At 46.2% G+C, this 17,686-nt stretch overlaps 1 protein-coding gene across 1 annotated transcript in view; it reads left to right on the top strand.

Moving 5' to 3' along the window:
- The window catches only part of MEGF8 (multiple EGF like domains 8), a 634,126-nt gene that overhangs the window by 67,625 nt on the left and 548,815 nt on the right, over positions 1 to 17,686 (top strand). Inside the window, exon 3 of the mRNA XM_085615576.1 lies at positions 17,500 to 17,663. Coding sequence (XP_085471702.1) covers positions 17,500 to 17,663 — 164 coding nt within the window. The remainder of the gene's footprint in view (positions 1 to 17,499; positions 17,664 to 17,686) is intronic.

Here is a 17,686-nt window from a genome sequence, read left to right as displayed (position 1 = left end):
CATATGTCCTCTGTGATTATCCCTTGCATATGTCCTCTGTGATTATCCTTTGCATATGGCCTCTGTGATTATCCCTTGCATATGGCCTCTGTGATTATCCCTTGCATATGGCCTCTATTATCCCTTACATGTGTGCCCTCTGTGATTATCCCTTGCATATGGCCTCTGTGATTATCCCTTGCATATGGCCTCTGTGGTTATCCCTTACATATGTCCTCTGTGGTTATCCCTTACATATGGCCTCTATTATCCCTTACATATGTGCCCTCTGTGATTATCCCTTGCATATGGCCTCTGTGATTATCCCTTGCATATGGCCTCTGTGGTTGTCCCTTGCATATGTCCTCTGTGGTTGTCCCTTACATATGGCCTCTATTATCCCTTACATATGTGCCCTCTGTGATTATCCCTTGCATATGGCCTCTGTAATTATCCCTTGCATATGTCCTCTGTGGCTATCCCTTACATATGGCCTCTATTATCCCTTACATATGTGCCTTCTGTGATTATCCCTTGCATATGGCCTCTGTGATTATCCCTTGCATATGGCCTCTGTGATTATCCCTTGCATATGGCCTCTGTGATTATCCCTTGCATATGGCCTCTATTATCCCTTACATATGGGCCCTCTGTGATTATCCCTTGCATATGGCCTATGTGGTTATCCCTTGCATATGTCCTCTGTGGTTATCCCTTACATATGGCCTCTATTATCCCTTACATATGTGCCCTCTGTGATTATCCCTTGCATATGGCCTCTGTGATTATCCCTTGCATATGGCCTCTGTGATTATCCCTTGCATATGGCCTCTATTATCCCTTACATATGTGCCCTCTGTGATTATCCCTTGCATATGGCCTCTGTGATTATCCCTTGCATATGTCCTTTGTGATTATCCCTTACATATGTGCCCTCTGTGATTATCCCTTGCATATGTCCTCTGTGATTATCCCTTGCATATGTCCTTTGTGATTATCCCTCTGATTATCCCTTGCATTTGGCCTCTGTGATTATCCCTTGCATATGGCCTCTGTGATTATCCCTTGCATATGTCCTCTGTGGTTATCCCTTACATATGGCCTCTATTATCCCTTACATATGTGCCCTCTGTGATTATCCCTTGCATATGGCCTCTGTGATTATCCCTTGCATATGTCCTCTGTGGTTATCCCTTACATATGGCCTCTATTATCCCTTACATATGTGCCCTCTGTGATTATCCCTTGCATATGGCCTCTGTGATTATCCCTTGCATATGGCCTCTGTGATTATCCCTTGCATATGGCCTCTGTGATTATCCCTTGCATATGGCCTCTATTATCCCTTACATATGTGCCCTCTGTGATTATCCCTTGCATATGGCCTATGTGGTTATCCCTTGCATATGTCCTCTGTGGTTATCCCTTACATATGGCCTCTATTATCCCTTACATATGTGCCCTCTGTGATTATCCCTTGCATATGGCCTCTGTGATTATCCCTTGCATATGGCCTCTGTGATTATCCCTTGCATATGGCCTCTGTGATTATCCCTTGCATATGGCCTCTGTGATTATCCCTTGCATATGGCCTCTGTGATTATCCCTTGCATATGGCCTCTGTGATTATCCCTTGCATATGGCCTCTATTATCCCTTACATATGTGCCCTCTGTGATTATCCCTTGCATATGGCCTCTGTGATTATCCCTTGCAGATGGCCTCTGTGATTATCCCTTGCATTTGGCCTCTGTGATTATCCCTTGCATATGGCCTCTGTGATTATCCCTTGCATATGTCCTCTGTGATTATCCCTTGCATATGTCCTTTGTGATTATCCCTCTGATTATCCCTTGCATTTGGCCTCTGTGATTATCCCTTGCATATGTCCTTTGTGATTATCCCTTGCATATGGCCTTTGTGATTATCCCTTGCATATGGCCTTTGTGATTATCCCTTGCATATGGCCTCAGTGATTATCCCTTGCATATGGCCTCAGTGATTATCCCTTGCATATGTCCTTTGTGATTATCCCTCTGATTATCCCTTGCATTTGGCCTCTGTGATTATCCCTTGCATATGTCCTTTGTGATTATCCCTTGCATATGTCCTTTGTGATTATCCCTCTGATTATCCCTTGCATTTGGCCTCTGTGATTATCCCTTGCATATGTCCTTTGTGATTATCCCTTGCATATGGCCTTTGTGATTATCCCTTGCATATGGCCTCAGTGATTATCCCTTGCATATGGCCTCAGTGATTATCCCTTGCATATGGCCTCAGTGATTATCCCTTGCATATGGCCTCAGTGATTATCCCTTGCATATGTCCTTTGTGATTATCCCTCTGATTATCCCTTGCATATGGCCTCAGTGATTATCCCTTGCATATGGCCTCAGTGATTATCCCTTGCATATGGCCTCAGTGATTATCCCTTGCATATGGCCTTTGTGATTATCCCTTGCATATGGCCTTTGTGATTATCCCTTACATTTGTCCTCTATGATTATCCATTACATTTGTTCCTCCATAGGTTTTTGCTTTCAGAGGCATAGTTCCCACAGATGCAGGGCTTCCCCTAAAGTGGCCATTCTGCACAGGTTCTTGACATCGGCTTTCTTATCTGTCTTTGGATGTCTTTCTCCAGACTCCGTGGCAGCAGTTGTGCCACGTTTCCAACCAACCACTGACTAAACTAATAATTCCCATTTCGTTTCTATTATGTAGCATGTGCTGTCCTGAAAATACGGGAGGGCTCAAGTGTGGAAACTGGAGTTGGACACTGTTTGGTTGCTCAATGAGCTCCATTTTGTGCACATTGTCCTATGTGGCTCCTGTGTAGACAGCTATGTATTGTCTATTAATTTTGAGTTATTCTCCCATTCATGTGTAAAGGTAAAAAAAAAATGGCACCAAAACGTGAGGCGAGTGTGACTCCAGCTCCACGCCTGGTAGCGTTCGACATCTTCTCCGTGATACAACTGGAAGAGTTGCAAGTGCCTTTGGGCATGTCAGTTGCAGGGTGCATGTTGGATAAAGTGTCATGCACAGATTTCGATTTGTGCACTACATTAAACATTCCTCGTCGAATGGATTATCTTTTACACATGCGTACCCTCAGAGGTCTAGCCTTTTAGTGGATGGCGAGCTTCCTCTCCTCACGCTCCCAGACTGTTAACCAGAGCCAATTCCAGTCAAAGACTATGGAACTGACTAAATGTGTGCCTCAGGGTTCATGTTTGAGCCACACCTTTTTTAACATATAGGTCGCTCCCTTGACCGACCTCCTTAGGACACTTAGTTTAACTCTAATTTCATACGCTGACGATACTCAGCTTCTTTTTTTCATAAAACAAATCCACTCCTGTAGCCCAGTCCACTTTCTCCACAGGTATGAAAGCCATCTCTAACTGGATGAGGAGCAATTTCCTCCAACTTAACGCAGGTAAAACGGAGATCATGCTCTTCGGAGACGCACCTTTGCTGTGGTCACTGGATTGGTGGCCGGTGGAGCTTGGCGATTCCCCTGTACCTAAGACAGTTGTCAAGAATCTTGCTTACGCCTAGACCAGGCCCTGACCATGAAAGAACATGTGGCTTTTACGGCCGGCTGTTGTCATGTGCTCGGTCTGTTACGGCGAGTCTTTCCGTTTCTTCCAGAATCCACGCGGAAAACTCTCATTCAGACATTGGTATTAAGTCAATTAGACTACTGTAATGCTCTCCTGGTCTCAGCTAATGAGTCCTCGTTGTGCAGACTGCAGGTAGTCTAGAACACTGCAGCACGCCAGGTCTCGAATGCTCCACCCAGAACGGCTTCTCTTCCCCCTTCAACAGTTTCACTGGCTCCCGGTGCGCAAGTGAATTTAGTTTAAAATCTGCTGCATCGTCCATAAGGCCGTGTATGGCAAGGGTCCCATTTACCTTGCTAAGAAACTTAATCAGTATATCCCTACCAGGGCTCTTCGCTCAGGAACCAAATCCCTTCTCCTGGTTCCCCGATTTAAGAAATCTAGGATGGGTGGGAAAGCTTTCTCTCACCTCGCTCCGCTTTACTGGAACCAGCTCCCCTCCCATCTGAGGCAATGCCGTGACATCTCCAATTTTGACGGCTTCTCAAAACTGTTTTGTTCTAATCTTTGCCCTCCGTCAGTTTTCTGTTGCATGTCCGTAGCGCAGAGATACCCCTTTGGGGTGATTCAGGCGCTTTACAAAACACATAAATAATAAAATAAATAAATAACCTAGCCCAGATCTCCTGGGCCATCATTCTGCTCCGTCACCTGCCTTTTGCTCCTGTGATTATTGCATTGCCCAAAGGATACGTCTTGTAGGACCCCACAATACCCTCATCTCTAGCTGGCTTAGTAATGTTGAGATGACCACAGAGTCTCTCCTATGCCACCACCCCAAACTGCAAGGCCCCTCTGGAATATGGAAGTCATATACATTAAATGGAAACATGAAAGTCTGTAATGAGACCAGGGGTATGGATGTGATGACTACTTTGCTGCTTTTACTGTCACTCCTTGTTTCATGAGCAGTGGGGAGGGCAGTTTCCTGCTGGTCTTTCTGGCAGGCCCCTTTTGCGGTTTGCAATCTCTGCGCTGCTCTATTGGGCGCTAGACACATGTTTTTCTCTGTGCCCATGATTTCTTTAAATTGAATAAAGCCTGTTTGAGTGACCGACTGACAGTTATGTCTGTCCATGCTTCTGTCCTGTCACTGCTCTTTGCTCATTTTCTGTCCTAATTTTCTACATCGTCTACCTCTCTTCATTGCTATACATCTTCAGCCCCGGTGCTTCCTTCCCATTCTTGCCGTCTTCAGCATCCAGTTTCTCTTTTTCTGCTCTCTATCGCTCCCGCAAGCCATGCCATGATTCCTTATTTATAAACAGTTTTTTAAGTTCGAGTTACAGCGCATGCGCTGTCTGCAAGACCTGCAGTCATCAATAATCCGACTTGCTTCCCGCCTGCTACTTACCGCATACTTACCATTGGTTCACTCCACTGTCCTTCTTTGCTGCCTCCAAACTGGTTGGCTATGCTGATGCGTCACTTCCCTTCAGGGCTGTGGCGCACCGGTAAAGTACTGTTTACCTGCACTTTGATTCTTCAACTGTTGTGTGGAAGAACTCTTTCTTAAAAATTTTTCACTTTGTGCCATCGCCGCTCTCGTCAGTGCTTGTTTTATTCTGATGTTTTCTAAAATGTTTACTTAGCACCGCCGCTTGCTTGTTTTTATTCAGGTTTTTTTTACTTTGCGCCTTGGCAGAGTAGTTCTATTTTTTTTTTATCTTCAAGCCCATCACCCTGGAATGCCAAATGAGGGCAGCGGACGACATTGCCGTGCACTCCGCAAGTAGTCACGTGATAGGGATGTGGGGGACCTCAGTTGTGCTTTCTGTGAAATGCCTTGAAAGGCAGTACTGTGCTTCCAGGTGCAGTGGTGATGGCTGCTGCAAGAAACGAGGGTAAGCTGACCAAGCTGTACTCCATGCTCACGGTGTACCTTGGCCCAGAGCCAGTTCTGCCAAGTATCACGCATCAGACGTGACACTAACGCATTTCAGTGTGGTGCTCCGCATCACCGCACTGAAATGCATTGCCACGCATAATGCATCGTGGCAGTCTCTGGTGTACATTTACTGATGGCTGCAAACGTGAGTGTGGCAGCTGGCTGCAGGCACTGCTTGTGGTTTGCCGGCGCGCTGCCTCCATGGTCTTCTTGAGGCAGTGATCCCAGCTAAGCGCCTACCAGTCCCAGGCTCTGCCTCTCTGCTACAATGTTTTAACCGCGGCCGCACGGCTCTGTGTCAGCCTGCCTGACGTCACATTGTTGCCCAAGCTAGGGCTCCGCGGGGGTATGTCACACCCTGCTGGCTCCGAGAGCGGGGAGTTTGTTCTTCAGGAAGGCGCCAAGGCAGCCGCAAATAATTATGGGGCAGCGCCGTTGCTTGCACATGATGGCCCGGCCACACGGACTCATTTGTGAAACATTGTCACTGTGTCAAAGAAGGCAGAGAGGGCTGGGGACTGCACAGTTTTAGGCAGAGGCTTAGACTCTGTGCTGCGGTAGCGATGGCTGTGACAGACTGTCAGAGCTTGATGCTTTGTTTATAGTATCGGAAATGTGAGGCCGTTCAGGCCGGAATCTCTGGCACGTGTATCCGGCGTGAAACGGACAATAGCGTCGAGAGGAGGGCCCAGCTTACTTGGCTCCCGTGTTTGGCAGACAGCAGTAGCATTACTCTTCGCCTCTGTGCCTGCACTCGCAGAGACAAGGAGGAGGCACTACAGGTGCGGTGCTGGATGGTTTTGCGGCACCAGTAGCAGGGAGAGCACAAAGGGCCTTGTATAGTATACCCCCAACACAGTCGCAGTTTACTGGCTTAAAAGTGCCTGCGCTGGCCGGCCGACCACCAGTCTTAGGAGCTCAGCTCTAATGCTTCTGGCAGCAGGATCGGAGGGATGATGTGACGAAAGAGAAAGCCAGTGTGATACTGCCTGGCTAAATTGAGTAAATTGAGTTGGATTATTGAGAAAATCACATTAAACATTATTTTTCTTGGTGCGGTGCCCACTGCAGGCAGAGCGAGTGTGGTGCCGGCATCATGTGGTGCACACTGCACCTCATTGACGGTGCACTTTATTTAGCTAGCCTTGAAAAGGGACTTCGGCGCACGACTACCAGGCAGGACGTTTTTTTTATTTTGCTGAATCCTGTCGGAAAACTGTTTTTGAGGGTTCCCTAACCATCGAAACTGCTGCCAACCAGAGCCATAGCTGCCAAGGTTTAAGATTGCTATGTGTGACATTTTCATAATTTCAGTGTAATTATGAGTGACATTCAACAATTATGAGTGACACTTTCTCACAAGCACAATGAAGTGCATGAAAAGAGCTAAGTATCAGAAATTATAGCCTTTTGTCAATGGAAGCACTAAAATATCTGGGAACTGCTCAAAACCACTGAAATAGAAGGTAAAGATGCTGAGAACAATGAGACAATTGTTAAAGCCACCAATATCACTTTCTAGCACTCAGAAATGTAATAGCAATTGTGCTAAACGTTTGCAAAGGGCTGCGTAGTGTGCAAGGTGAAGCTTGCTGTAGGATAAAACTGTGGAGACAGCTGCGGGTAGGGCCTGTGCACTCAAGCATGATGAGAGTAGGGTGCTCATTATCCACATTTGGACACTTCCTTGAGTGGAATGGGAGGCCAAGAACAGCAGAAACCCTCAGTGAGGTATGAGCCTGCTTATAACCTACAAGAGCATGGGTATAGCAGCAAGGCACGTGATGTCCATGGACAACGAACAAGCGTTTCATCCAGTGAATAGGCAGTGGTCTGCGGTCAGTTACAACACTTGAATTATCATCATCAAAACATGCAAGCCAAGCAGGAAGAAAGAGTCAACCGCTCATGAGATAACATCCATATAGTTGGTGTTCTATTGAACCACTGAAAGAGTGGAACGTTATCTGCAACATCTCTTACAAGATTCCCTCCAACAAGAAACACAGGCAGAAATTATACATGGCTGCACGTGCTAGTTTTCAAAATAGTTCTTTTGCTCCATTGCAAAGACCAAATTAAATATTTGATATGGACCAATAGCCAAAGAAGGAGGGAATTCAGTAAAAGCAGGCATTCCCTTTCAAGCTGTTTAACATAGAATGGATACGGTATTAAAATGTGCAAAAAAAATATAAAGGTAAAAAAATTATGACTGAGCAGACTTACACACTTATGCCATTGCACTTGTTAACCTAATACATTTAAGTACATGTTGCTGTTATCAAATTAACACAGGGCACAGCGGGTGACTATTCCTGCTGCCATTTCACAAGAGCCTGGGGGGGGCTCAAAGGTGAGCGCTTCGGCCAGCAGCTTTGTTTACACGTCTTGAGCTGCCACGTTTCTTGGGCCTTCGAGATAGAGGGTCACAGGCAGGTCTCCTCTCCTAAGGAGGGTCTCGCTCTGCAGTTCTGCCAAGTATCACGCATCGGACGTGACACTAACACATTTCCGTGTGGTGCTCCGCATCACTGCACTGAAATGCATTGTCACCAATGTCTTTCACAGAAACAATCCCTCTGGTCGCCGCCACGGTCTTGAGTGCCCCACTGGTCCTGACTGCCCTGGGCACGGCTGAAGCTGAAAGTGCACGGTGCATGCCATTGGAATCTGTTTCTACAAGCATCAGACCACTAGGAGCCCATCAATTATTCACTTTCCAGGATAAGGCACTTATGTCTGACTTCGCATTACATCACCTTTACTGGCTTTCTCTGTTCAGCCTATGGAACATTACACAGAAGAATATACTATGTGTGGATGTATATTGCCCATTCCAATGGGTGACTCTAGTACTATAACCGGCCATATGGATGTCTGCTAGAAGAGGTTTACACAAAGTGGAAAAAACAAAAAAATACAACATGCAAATAGACATGCTGTGCAAACTCTCGACTCCTTTGTATCATCGTATGTTCCTATCAAATGATATTAATAGAGGAGCAGCAATACGAGGAGCAAAAGAAACATACATACAACACAAATGCGTAAATTAGCAGACCGCATGTTCTGCTCATTGGTGAAACTAGCCAGTACAATGGATGTGGTTGCAGCATGTTCCCATGAACTGCTAAAATTAATAAAAACAATGATGCCACGTTAGTGAACTCAGATTGCTACCCAGCTACAGTATGTTCCCATCAAATTCTAATAAAATAAACAATGCCTACTGTAGTGAACAAACTAACAAGCATTTGCAATGCAATAGGTCTCGCATTTATGCCAGTTTAAGCTATTGGAATTGTAAATGACATTGCGTATTATTTATGTTTCAAAAACCAATAGATAAATAAAAGGCATTGTCATTTACAATTCCAATAGCTCAAACTAACGTAAATTCGAGACCAGTTACATTGCAAATGCTTGTTTCTCCTTATGTCCTGTTCTGTCATTGTAAGAAATTATAATATTTTTCTACACCTGCCACCAACGTCTGAGCTTTAATCTGTTTTATTTCTCTTCCACTCAGTGAAATGTTGTATATTATTCATACAACCTCAGCTGATTCTCAAAGGTTCTGACTAAGCATACTAAAACGTTAAAAAATAGGAACAGTTGTTTAAAAATGTTATCGGATAAATCCCATCCATCTGGGCTCAAAATAAATCTCAAAACACACAAGATGATGGACGGAATGTTGCACATTGGCAAAACATTCACCCCCATTCACAGATCTGGGTTTAATCCATCGTTATTTTGCTCACCACGCCACCCCAGTTCAGACATGGCCATATGCAAATCAGTCTTGACCCTGTGCCTCATGGGAACAGTCCAGCCCGAACTGCCAAGCCATGTCTTCCCTGGACCGGAATCAAGCATCCTAGGACCGGTTTCGGGGTTTCACCCCTCTTCAGCCAGGATAGCTTGACTCCAGTGGCGTAGTGAGCACGGGACCCACGTCTGGGCATACCCTTCCCACATAGGGTGAACAGCAAAACACTCAAGATGATGGACGGAATGTTGCACATTGGCAAAACATTCACCCCCAGTCACAGATCTGAGTGTAATCCATCGTTATTTTGCTCACCACGCCACCTCTGTCCATCCTGGGGGTGGAGACCTAGCACCTCGCCCAGGATGTGCATTGTTGCAGGCCCAGGAGAGCGGATGGCTCTCTACCCAGGGGTCCAGCAACATGTCTGCTGTGTGGCAGCCTAGGCAGCCTCCCAGACCAGACTTGGATTGTAGGTTAGGTTTCAGGAGGCATCTCTAAGATGCCCTCTGTGGTTCCTGGTACATTAAATCCAACACTGGCATCAGTGCGGGTTTAATGTGCTGAGAAGTTTGATACCAAACTTCTGTCTTCAGTTTTGCCATTATGGTGCTGTGGAGTTCGTGTTTTACGAGCTCTCAGCACCATGTACTCTTAAATGGCAGCACTGCACTTAGTGCCCAGGAATGGACCTGGGTACTGTAGGGGCACAGGGCTCATGCTCCTGTGTCCACACCACTGGCATAGGGCACCCAGCTAGAGGTGTGGCTGATGTATGCCAGGGCAGTGTAGGTGGTGGGCATGGCACCCAGGGATGTGTGCCATGTCGACTCTTTGTTTTGTCTTGTACCCAGACACTCGTGGGGTGGGGTGTGTGAGTTAGTTAGTTAGTTAGCAGGGCCTCTAAGGGTGGCACAATGAGTGCTAGAGGCCTTCCCTGGTCACAAGGCTCTGAGTACCTAGGGTACCATTTACCTGGGGCTGGCAGGTGACCAGAGATGTCAATTGGGAAGGAACACAGGCCCTGGGCACCTGATTGGCAGGAGCCCAGGGCACAACAAGGAAAAAGTGCATCCGTTATCGGGGGGGGGGGGGTTACTGCAACAGAAACCCACTTTCTTACAATGCAGTCCTGCCTTCCAACTACCACATTGTGCAACCAGAAGGGCGTAGACATTATTTATTAAATTCAATATTTTAAAATTAAATGTATTTTTATTGCTAAACCTTGTAGTCTCCCCTGTTGTCTCAGCTCCCACCATAGAAGACTGGCAATTGTGCACTAAATACCAACAGGATAATAGTCTTGGGGGATTTCAGCCCCTATGTAGAAAGCCCAGACACAGCAGCTTGAAGTTTTTGAAGGAACTTTAAATTAAAACTCATCCGTAGGAAACGGTGAACTGCCACATCAGTCGGGACATCTTTCTGTGCTATTTTCTTCTTCTTGACCATCAGTGTGAGTCTGATCACTGCATTCTGCTATCCTGGCCTGACTTTCAGGGAGTTCCATTTACTATTAAAATACCAAGGAGTTCTAAAGAAATTCAAAATTGCAGATAGAAACTGGAGAGTCTTCTTGTATGAAAGTAGGATCTGCTTCTATGGTTACCCACACTTTTTGTTTGATGTAACGCTGTTTTTGACTAGTCTGACTGGGATCCTGCTAATCGGGACCCCAGTCTATCTGCTTTCTCCCTAAAGTGTTGTGTTCAGTACTTTGGTACATCCCAGAGTAGATACTGGGGTTCCTTTGTCAGTACCTAGTGTATGGTACCTATGTACCCAGGGCATAGGTACCCCAGAGGTCTCCCATGGCTTGAAGTATGTATTATGCCACCAATGGGAGACCACTCAAAGTGTGACTACAGGCCTGCCATTGCAGCCTGTGTAAGTTGGTGCATGCACCACTTACTAAAGATATAGGTTAACTATTTATTTTATTTATAAAGTTTTATATAGCGCAAACTAGACCCGTGAGGGTATCAGAGCGCTTTACAAGGGAGGAGAGAGGTGGAGAGGACACATCAGTGAAAGACCGTAATAAAGTGCATTTAAAAACATAGGATATAAATGTAGAAGAGTGTCAAATCTGGAGCGCTAACTCTTTCAGCAACCAGACGGGATGGACGTGAACAGCAAAAAGAGTTAAACAAGTAAGGTCAATCAATAGCTCATGTGGAGGGGGTCACAGCACTTAAACTATGTCACCCCTATAGCAGGCCTTTGCAATCCTGAAGGCAGGGTGCTTGGTTCTAAGGGAGAGGATGCCCCTGCATGAGCAGGACACCCCTGTAGCCTACGGAGTCCATTCTCCCAGGTTGTCAGTGAAGGAGCCATATACTATATAGAGGGGCATTGCGTAATTACGCGATGACCATCTCTAAACCGGCTGCAATGAACCCCATCATGTTTGGTATCAAATCATGTTGGAATCATACCCCCACACTGTAAACTGTGTGAAAGGTATGAATCCAAGCTCTGGCAAAGCCCTCTGTTGGGCTCTCAATGTTCCTGCCAACCTTCTATTCCTGGACAGCACAAAATGGTTGCTGCCGACCAGAGACACATTTCTGCCCTCCTGCTGCTGAGCCAAGCTCGAGCACAGAAAGGTGAAACAATAGTTATCCTGTCACAGTTACCTCCCAGACAGGATTTAGTGTATTGGGACTGGGTGGGTGCGCTTGCCAGCGCCTGAAAGTCTTCAAGAGCGGCACATTTTTGAGCGGCACATTTTTGTCCCTGTGCATAGTCCAGGTCAAACCAGATCTGGGAGCCGTTGGCTCCCGCTCTGTCTCAAAACTGTACAAAGGACATGGGAGTAACCTCCCACTATCCAGACCCTCCCCTGGGAGGGTCCCCTGAATCTTCCCAACCCTATCCCTAGGGTACTTAAGGGCTTACTTGGGTGTTGGTCCCTAGATTATTCGTGGGATAAGATTCAGAACTGAATCCAATGCACTTCTACAGTCTGGGCACTCTGGACTTTTCTGGACTTCATTTGGGCCTGACTTTGTATCCATTTCAGTCTGCTGCATCGTCTGTGCCTGTGCACCATACCGGATCCATGCAGGACCTGTGGAGCATCCAAGACACTTGAAGGAATCTCCCTTGAAGTGAAGGAGTCAATTCCCTGCATTCGCAGGCACCTCAAATCTGCTGACTGGTCTGCTGATCCCGAGTTTCTGCGGAGTCCGGAGGGTTCAACAACACAGGTGGTGGTTTTCTACGTCCCTTGAGGCCTGAGCTGCCCTCTCCCCGAGTTTGAGGTCTGAATCCCCTGCAGGGGCTGCATTAACCGAACCCCTGTGCACTGTGTAATTCTGCAAGTGCAAATGCTTGTTGGCAACTTTGCGACAAGTGCATTGGGCTCCAAGTAGCCCCAACATCCGGCAACTTCTTCCACCAAGATCTTCAGCCACACCACCTCGTGGGCACCATGGCCTGCTTCTTTGGTGAGCTGCTCGAGGTCCTCTCACGACTCCAGTGCCTCTGGCTTGTGGGTCCATTCGAGGGTCAATTTGGTTTCTTTTGGGTGCTCCTGCTTGCTTGGGGCCTGCCCTGACTCCCCTGCATGTGGCGAGTCTCCTGGACCTTACTGATCCCAACTTTGCACCTTCTTGACTTCCTGCGTGGGTTTCCTTTGCCAAGGCTTGTTGATGCTCCTGCCGGACACCGACCCCCTCAGCACTCTACATCCTTCGTGTGACAGCTTGTATCCTGGTCCTGGTCATCCTTCGAGTCGCCTGGTCCTTGCAGCTGCGAGTCAAGGTCATTGTCATCTTTCCTGAAGCACCCGACATCGGAGTGCATTAGGCTTCCAGGGCTCCTGGTCACTTCCGAGTGACATAGACTCTGTCCCCTCTGCTTTCAGGTACTCCTCTTCAAGAATCCACGTTTGGATTCCCACGGACACTTTCTCCTCTTCCAGCAGCTGAACTTTCTTGAAGTCCTCCATTGGGTTTGATTGCGTTTTCCGACACCACTTCACCCCTATGCACACGGTGTCCCTGGTGTAGGTAACGTGGGTACTAGGGTATCCACGGGTGGGGTGATTTTCCAACCTTCTTATTTCCAATGGGTTTCTTCAAGGTCCATTGGGAAGGGTCCCTAATCTTCAAAAATCCAACCGCAACTTGCACATAGAGTTGTACGGAGCTCGCACTCATGTACTCTGGTTCTGTGGGTCCTCAATGATTCTACGTCCTCTCGACATAGTCCTGACTTGAGTCGTGGTTCTTATACCACTATCTTAATATATGGTTTATTCACCACCTTGGGTCCACTGTGTATAACGTACTAGTTACTGCATTTCTAACTAAAGTATTGTGTGCATTTTGTTTATCTCTGTATTGGAGATATTTGAACATTCTAAAGAGTATTGTGTAATAAATACATATTTTCATAAATGCTTGGTGTGGTTCTTTTTCACTTAATCTATACAATAAGATTACGCTTTGGTAAAACAAGTCTCCTTCTGGACTAAGCCTGAAGGCTGCTCTCCACAGCTACCACTTGGAGAGCTTTCTAAGGTTGTCAAAGACCTCTCAAATCACCATAAGGGTTGTCTGGACTGGTGCAAGGTGTCCACGTACATAAGTGTACATTATATACCAGGCTAGGGCTCTCACATTTCTCAATTCTGGAAGCGAGTTTACATATTAAACCCAGCTTTACCGCATACCGTAAAAATTGAATGATCTCAACGAGGCTCAAGATACTTTTAAAACCTTTTTGGATAAAACGTTTCTTATTATATCACATAATCCTCCAGTAAAATCTTTACACAAAATAATCCCTGGTTTAGCCTGAAACTACTCCTTTGGAAACTCAAATCCGGAAGAGCAGAAAGAAAGTGGGGGCTGAACTATACAGTGAGAAAGCTAGACACCGTTATACTGCAGCTGTAGCTCTGTATTAAATCAGATCTTATTAGCAGAATATAAGCATTGCTCTGTAAATCCTCAGGACTGACTCCGCTCCAGTAACACAAGAAAATGAGTTTGAGCCTCCACAAGCCTCATGCAGTAACGTTTATTAGTTCTTTGTGAGTGCGATTAACAATCTAATTTGAGATAAAACAAAAACTCCTAAAACAATCAGTCAAACACAGTGCCAAGAAAAATCCTGATGGACTTGTCCGTCATAAGGAAGCCTCATCTCAGGAAATGCTGGAGATTATGTCCGGTACAGGCATTCAGGCTTTCCCCGAGCACAACCTAAAAAAGAACGAGGCTCTCTTCTTATTGGCCATCTGATCACTCTGTCTAACTAGTTTGTGAACCAAGGCACCTGACCTGTTGGAACGGAACACATGTAAACCTTTCTCCGAGAGGTTTTCTATCAACAAAAGATCTAAACAGTGTTTCACCCAATGTCGCAGTTTTGGATAAATACTAGAAAATATAGTACATATCCAACGGTACACATTAATTGGGACTAGCGATGTACTGCATCGCCGCCAAGCAAGCTTCAGACCCGAACACAACACCGACCAGGTGGTAACATTATTTCTGGGTGACCTGCGGAGGTTGGGACCCAGAGCAAGGGTGGCGCTCTGGCCCTCCTGCATCTTTAGCCTTCGATGCCAAGTCACTCAATAACGCTCTAGAGACCCAAAGGTCCAGGCATCGATGGGCCTGTTTGAAAGGAAATCCACTCACACTTGTTGGCCACTTTCGGCGAGGACTTCTTCCAGATTTGAAGTCAAAGCTCTGCCTGGTCCGCTTCGGAGGTCCACAGGGTTATGGGGTCTTGTGCTAACTTTTCACCATTGACCTGGTGTCTTTATTATCCCTTCTGCACACCAACGGCGTAAAATTTTAAATGTACATTGATGATACCCAACTTTTCTTCAGATGAACGACTCTGCGTATAACCGTTTCCGAATCTGATGTCCTTCACGAAGAGGTAACTGATGCCTTTATTGCCGTGATTGGCTGCCCTTACATTTTTCACACTAAACCCATCTACAGCAGAACAGTTAATTACAAAATATGCAACAGAAAAATATAACCTGATTTGTTGGCCCACAATTTTGGGCACGAAACAGACACTTATCAGTTCTGATCTCTCCTTGGAAATCCAGACCTCAAAGAGAAGTCACTAGTTTTGTGGCAGACACGGTACTACTTAAAATGTGTTCGTACAGTTCATCACGTTACCACCTTTCAGTAGTAACAGCCTTTATTCAAACTTGGCAGGACTACAGAAACACTGTTTATCGTGGACTTCCAGAGAAACATTTTAGAAATCTTGAGCGAGTACAAATCACAGCGACCCGATTACTGACCGGAGTCAAATGCAGGGCATTTTACCCCCATTCTTGGGTCTCTTCATGTGCCACAGATAAGGAAAAGTGTACAGTTTAAAGCTCTGACCGTAATGGAAAGCATTATTGGTAAATCTTTGCCCTATTCCTTGCTGCAAAATTCAAATGCTCATAGGCCCCAGCACAGTTTGCACTCTGCTGCCCCATTTCTGCTGGAAATTCTCTGGGCATAGACCCTTCTATGTGGCTGGAGCAAACTCCCGTTGAGCTGCATTTAAATTCTTCCTTTCGTTTAGAAAAAAAAAGGGAAAAACATTTTTTACCATAAAAATGTTCTTTCACCCGTTTAGATGCTATAGATGATGACCTTCTTTAACTCCATGGAGCACTGAACAGATGTGTGCTTTTCATATATTAATAACAGAACAATAACATATCATCAAGCGCATAGAGGATACTGTAAAGTCACAGATGGTAAGTTACACCTGGCTGAGAGGAGTGTGCAGAGCTGAGGATGCAGGTTGGAAGGTCACGTGTGATGCAAAGGAGAGGATGTTCTAGACTGCATAGACCGAAGTGCGCAGTCGCATAAGAGACCGAGCGCAGGGAGTGTAGATCTTAAATCATAGAAAGGAAAGTGTTTAAGATTGGGCAAAAGCTCTTCCTAAGCATGATCCACGACATGTCTGTAGTGTGTAATATAGCCACTTTATTTAGGCGAGAGGCTCGTAGGTAGAGCAGATCTACAGGTGGTATCAGCGCTACATTCTCAACCAGCTGTCACACACTCGCACAAGGCCACTTCAAGCAAAATAGTGTTCTCTCTCTCACTTGGCATTCTACTGCATCTGACACACACTACACTCAGACACTTGTAAGCAAATAAAACAAAATCCACCCCTTTTCCTTACACAAAATTTGCTCCAAACGCTAATACCTACAAGTGAGTGCACATTATACTATTGTTTCTAAAGAGCAAGAAAGCAGCTCTCCTTACACAAAAATCAGTTTACTATGGCAGACAAACGTTCAAACATGCTAGCCTTTGACACTAATATGAGGCGTCTGTGGTTGACCACACTCCTGATAGGAATTGCCATGTCCAAGGAACCAGTCCTGTGGTTGTCGCACAACTCATTTGCTCAAATCAGTCAGAAAGCAGTCGACAGACCCACAGCCCCTAATGCACCGAGTGCTATCCCAGTGGGCCGCAACTACTACCACTTCCGAATTCGAGCTCTCTGCACACATGCCAGCACAGCCAAGCAGAGCACGTCACCCAACACCAGTCGAAGCCAGCACTCCTGTGAAATGTTCCGAGATACCTGACCATAAAAGCATTTGAAAACGCATCCACTCAACCCACACAAAGTATAGACGGACGCAATACATGCAGACAAATTCACATACACATAAATGCCCCGCCCAGTACTCTGCACCTGAAATGGAAAGTCAGGTGATGTGGCGCTGAGCAAAGAGTGTTGGGCCACTGAGTGCTTGGGTGATAAGAGCAGGGTGCGTAGGGGTGGTATGGGGTGTTGGGCTGCTAGAAAACAGGAGCCACGATGCTAAAAAGGAGGGTCTGGCTTTCAGAGAACTTGCAGTGGCTAATTTAGCAGCGTGCCAACAAGTGTCAGAGCGGAGAGAGAAGATTGTGGTCTCAGAGGCAATAGTGTTTAAAGTTGCATAGTGCAGGTCAGTTATGAGTTGTGCAGATAGGAGGTGCTCTGGTAAAACAGGGGTCTTCATCTCGTTCCAGCCCAGAGTGTGGATGCCAAATCCAGAGAGTAGGAGCTGCACCTACTGAAGATGTCTTCTATTGTAGTCGGAGGACTGATAGTATTTGAATAGAGGCCATCCTCTCGTGTTGTGCTTCATGTTGCCTCTTTACCCTGTTTTCCATCACTAAGCCTCTTTACGGTGTGTGTTTTAACGTCTCTTTGTTGTACCTCCAGCTCCCAGCAGCAATTACCGTGTGATCCTCACCTTCCTGTTCATGGACACTGAGTGCACCTATGATTATCTCTTCATCTACGACGGAGACTCCTACAGTAGCCCCCTGCTCGCCAGCCTGAGTGGTAGCACCGTGCCCCCCGTCATAGAGGCCGCCTCCGGAAAGGTATGTGGGCAGCGCTTCAGAAT

The sequence above is a fragment of the Triturus cristatus genome, chromosome 7 (genome assembly GCF_964204655.1).
Source record: "Triturus cristatus chromosome 7, aTriCri1.1, whole genome shotgun sequence".
Lineage (NCBI taxonomy): Eukaryota > Metazoa > Chordata > Amphibia > Caudata > Salamandridae > Triturus > Triturus cristatus.
This window is presented reverse-complemented; position numbering and strand designations above follow the sequence as displayed.